General features: G+C 29.5%; 1 protein-coding gene across 1 annotated transcript; it reads left to right on the top strand.

Annotated features, from left to right (window-relative positions):
* Positions 1 to 439: 439 nt before the first annotated feature.
* On the top strand, positions 440 to 5439 carry LOC117210112 (Golgi apparatus protein 1). The gene is made up of 13 exons (XM_033452797.1): positions 440 to 960; positions 1066 to 2046; positions 2140 to 2241; positions 2319 to 2603; positions 2695 to 2864; positions 2936 to 3053; positions 3141 to 3337; positions 3415 to 3634; positions 3708 to 4034; positions 4104 to 4283; positions 4366 to 4594; positions 4695 to 4801; positions 4872 to 5439. Exons 1-13 carry the CDS (start codon positions 637 to 639, stop codon positions 5034 to 5036), a joined length of 3405 nt encoding a protein of 1134 aa, XP_033308688.1. The 5' UTR covers positions 440 to 636; the 3' UTR covers positions 5037 to 5439.

Raw genomic sequence — 5439 nt, 5'->3', positions numbered from 1 at the left:
TACATACCCAATTACAACAGGCTTGCCAACGTTGTATGATGCTACTCACGACAAGGAGCATTTTCACTAGGAGATGAATGGCAAATATCGCAAAACTTAATAATTCCCTTTTATCGCTACACATTGGCGCGGATACAAGTATAATTTAAGCTGAAATTAAAGTATTTTTGTCATTATACATTTTTATAAAGCACTTTTGTGTTCGTTATACAGTGAAGAAGTATAGTGAAACAGTAAAATTTTCATCAGCAAAATGAATTAAATCTGATTCATATTAAAAATTATTATTTTATTTTTTCGAACAATAAAATGCAATTAAAACAATGTAAAACAATTTAATTCTCTTGTATAATAAATTAATTTCATTATTTTTCAGTAAAATCTGCCGTTTAAGGTTATTTGAAAATTAAATAGAACTATAGATGACGAGTATTATATAGAGCAATCTGTCCGCGCAAAGTTCGGTATTATACACGAGTGTACTATTATTCGTGACGTTGACATTACATAGTCCATAATAACAGACGAAAAGAATAAGAAAAAAAAGGAACGGAAATCTCATAAATGTACTAAAACAGTGTAATATGTTTCATGGAAAATAAGTTCTAATTGGAGAAGTGAACCTAATTCATAAGGATGGAACATAAGACGAATATAAGAAGCATTTTATTTGTGATTTTTCTACACTTGTCGGTGCTAAATTGTACTCACTTGACGAAAACTTATTTTAAAGATGAAATTACAAATAATGGTGACAATATACCAAAAATCAGTTGGTTATTTAGCAGTTCTGCTGACAGTTCCGTTAGAATTAAAAGAGCCAGCATAATCAAGTTAAACGAAGATAGTTTATTAAAATCTATGAATATTAAGTGTCGACAAAATTTAAATCGCCTGTGCGGTGATATTACTAAAAATAACGACGAATTAATGCTGTTAGAATGTATTCAAAGTTTTAAGGTATAACTTTGAATTAACAGAACAGTTATTTTATAATATAGAGTACTTAATAATACAAGTAAAATAAAATTACTAATTTTAATTTGGTTTTTTTTCATTTTACAGCCAACTGAAGTATCTGGTATTGATGATGAATGCCGACAAGCAATCTGGGACTATATCTTAAATGTTACAGGTAACTCAAATATAGAACGTTTAGCTAGAAGAACCTGTGGCAAAGAGTTAGATTCATTGGATTGCACAGCTTTTGGTAATAAACATGGAGCGTATCTTTCATGTTTAATTGATCAAAGAGAAAAAGTCAAAAATCCTCAATGCATTACATATATCCAAAGGTTGGAATGGATTGCATTCAGTGATTTTAGGATTATAACACCATTTTCTTCAGATTGTGAAAATGATATTAAAAGATTCAAATGTGACAAGGTACAACCTTACAGAGACATATCCCAAGGACAAATATTAGCTTGTTTACAAGAACATGTTAATGAACTTCAACTTCAATGTAAAAGACATATACTTCATGTGTCTGAGATACAAGCAGAAAATATCAACTTAGACCGACAATTGTATTTAGCTTGCGAAGAAGACCATACTAGATTTTGTCCAAATATTAGACCAGGAAGTGGTCAAGTATATAAGTGTTTAATGCAACACAAAACGGATAGATCTATGACAACAATGTGCCAAGAACAGCTTGCAAGACGAGGGAAATTAATTGCATCTGATTATAGAGTTAGTAAAGGACTGGTTAAAGCTTGTAAAGATGACATTAAAAGTAATCATTGTAGAAGATCTGCGTTTGAAGATAAAAACATAAGACTTGCACAAATTCTTCTTTGTTTGGAATCTGCGGCAAAAAATGGTAGTAAAATTGATAATAACTGCCAAGCTGAAATGTTTGATCATAGAAAACTTTTAATGGAAGATTATAGATTATCCCCTGAGATAGTTGATGGTTGTGCTAATGATATTACAGCATTTTGTAATAGTTTAGAAGTTGGTGGTGCAACAATTCATTGCTTGATGGAGCATACAAGACCAAGAAAGAGGAAATCGCGAATATCTAGTAAATGTCAGAGAGCGGTAATCAAATGTTTTCATATATACATTTATTATATACATAAGAAATTATATAATAATAAATATTAACGAAATGTTTTTTAAACATATTAATAGTTAGAGGATCTAATTATGGAAGCTGATGCTGGAGAAGATTGGAGAATTGATCCTGTTTTAAAGGAACAGTGTGAATTAATTGCTAATGTAGTTTGCAAAAATGTAAGAAAAGAATTGAAACAAATCAATTGATATTTTATTAAATAATAAGTGAATACTCTAGTTTGATTTACATATAGGTACAGGGAGGTGATGCCAGAATGATATCCTGTTTAATGGAACAGCTTGGTACAGACAAAATGACAGAAGCTTGTGAAACTGCTTTAGTTCAGATACAATATTTTGTAGCTAGAGATTTCAAACTAGATCCTCAATTGTATAGAGCATGTAAATATGATGCAACACATCTATGTCATGCAAGAAATGCATGGGCTAGTGATGGAAAACAAATGGATCCAGAAAGAGGACCTCTTGTTTTACCATGTTTATATAGACATGCGTATCATCCTCAAAAGAATATGACAGTAAGAATTCATGTAGTTTCATAAATAACTGTATATAATACCTTAAGTAACTCTGGAAGTTAAAAGCTATTCTTATATTGGCTCATTTTAGTTAAGAACAGAATGTCTTGAAGAAATTAGACGCGTTATGAGGCAAAGAGCAGTAAATGTTGATTTACAACCTGAAATTGAAGAAGTGTGTCTGGCTGAGTTAGCATCATTTTGTTATGACAAAACAGCAAAAGGAGAAGAAATATTATGTCTTCAAGATAATTTAGAACGGTAATAGTAGGTGTATTCGGTCATATGAAAATTTCTAAATTTATTTTACAATCCATTTGTTTTATTCGCAGTTTAAGCAAAAATTGCAAATTAGCAGTCGGCAATTTTACGGAAGAACAAGCAGAACGTGTTGAATTGAATCCAATAATTTCTACTGCATGTTTCCATATCATAGAGCGTCATTGTGAGGTGCAATATAATTTTTTCAAAAATTTAAGTTAAATATTAACACATAATTTTTACTTATGAAACTTATATGAAATATTTAAAAAACAGGAAGTATTAAAATATGGTAAAGATGAGGGTGATATGATGGAATGTTTAATAGAACACAAAAATGAGATAGAAGTGCGATCTGATTATAAATGTAAAGCAGCAGTGGAACACTTCCAATTGATATCATTAAAAAATTACCACTTTACCTATAAATTTAAAGAAGCTTGTAGACCATCTGTTAAAAGATGGTGTCCAAAGTGAGTAGATTTCTTAAATATTTTATATGAATTTTTATCAATACAAGAATGTTTATATTTTAAAATGTAATATTTAGATCTAAAACTAAGGCAGAAGTAATAGAATGTTTAAGTACAAAAGTGCAAGAAGATATAATAAAAGATACTCAACATCACATAACAAAAGAATGTAGACAACAGTTAAAAGCGCAGCTTTATCAACAAAGAGAAAACATTCAGTTTGATCCTATCTTACAGGCACAATGTACAAATGATATTAAACAGTATTGTTATGATCTTGAACCAGGAAATTCTCAGGTTGTGATATATACATATTTATCTTTATATCTATATTTTGATATCTATATTAATGCAAACATTATTACTTCAGATTCTCGAATGTTTAGCGGCACACAAGTCAAAATTAACAGATGCGTGTCATAAACAATTGTTTAAAGTGAGGAAGCAAGAATTCCAAGACAGTTCAAGCGATTTCACTTTATTAAATAATTGCCGAGCGATGGTAAGGCAATTCTGTCATGATATAAGTCGTTCACAAGCGTTAGATTGTTTAAAAAAATATAAAGATGAACCAACATTTGATGATAAATGCAAAAGTATTGTTATTCGAAGGATGATTGAACAAAACACAGACTACAGATTTAATACTGCATTACAAATTGCATGTTCTTATGATATTAATAAGCATTGTAAAGAGGTATGTTTGAACATATTTTACTTACATCTTTTTTTCTACCTTATTATATGTATGACATTCCCTCATTAGGTTTTATTAAATGAACCTACCGATAAAGAACTTGAAGGAAAAGTTATAAGGTGTTTAAAAATTAAATTCCGAGAGTCAAAACTTTTAATAAAATGTGAACACCAAATGACTAACATACTTAGAGAAGCAGCTTTAAATTACCATTTAAATCCATTATTAGCCACAATGTGTGCACATGAGGTATTATCATTAGAATATTTTCAAAAAAGGATAAATAATTTGAAATAAATATATTGACCAATATAATAACTATTTGGAACAGATTGAAACAGTTTGTAAAGCAGATGACAATGATCCAGGAGCTGTAGAAGAATGTTTGAAAATGGAATTTAATGCTGGAAATAGAGATATGAAAGAAGAATGTCGCCTTGAAATTGCTGACTTAATAGAACAAACAAGAGCAGATATTAATGTAGATCCATTATTACAGAAAGCATGTGCCGTCGATGTCAATAAATACTGTAGTGATATTCCTCAAGGCGCAGGGAGGCGTACGTTAAACAAATAAACAATACATTTTATATATAAATTAGTTCATTTATTAGAAGTATAAATCTGTCAAAATTTTATTATTTCTTCTTCTTTTCTTAGATATCATGTGTTTACAAAATGTATTAGAAGACAGTAACAAGTCTCTACAACCTGATTGCTATAAGATGTTAACTACAAGGATCGAAATGTTCAGAAATGCAGCTAAGGTAGCGAATTCTATATTTCTTACAATACATATTATATATTAGTAATATATGTATATTTATTTATTTTCAGTTAATTGGACCAAATTCAATCCAGGAATTGTACTCAACGGTAAATCAATCTCCCGCAAGACGATATTTCATGATTATTGCGTTAACAATGATTGGCTTAATTTTCATCACCGGCTTATTTTGTGGGAGAGTAACAAGACGAACAATGTTAATGAAAAATAAGTGATAAATTATAGTGAGAAAAATCCGTCCTCGAAGATTTTCTATCGCTGTAATTAAAAAGAAAGAACAAAATCAATTCCAAGTAAACATCGAAACAAAGAAGAAGAACAGAGTGATTGTACTGGTGACCTTCCTGCAAGATATCAAACTGTGCAAAATTAAGATAGAAGTTGCATTTTTTAATATTTTTATTTATCTCCTTTTTTAATACACATATAAATTTATAAAAGAGAGCGAAAGGGAGAGAGAGAGAATATATATATATTCATATACATATTATGTACACGAATCTACAATTTGTCATTCAGTAGTATTATCATAAATATAAAAAACTGTAAGATTGAATGAATGTAATGTATGATAAATTGAAAATGATTTGCATTTAAGGTAGATTTTAATAAAAAAAA

The sequence above is a fragment of the Bombus bifarius genome, unplaced genomic scaffold (genome assembly GCF_011952205.1).
Source record: "Bombus bifarius isolate JDL3187 unplaced genomic scaffold, Bbif_JDL3187 scf7180000008199, whole genome shotgun sequence".
Classification (NCBI taxonomy): domain Eukaryota; kingdom Metazoa; phylum Arthropoda; class Insecta; order Hymenoptera; family Apidae; genus Bombus; species Bombus bifarius.
The sequence above is the reverse complement of the archived record's forward strand: the minus strand, read 5'-3'. Positions and strand labels throughout refer to the sequence as shown.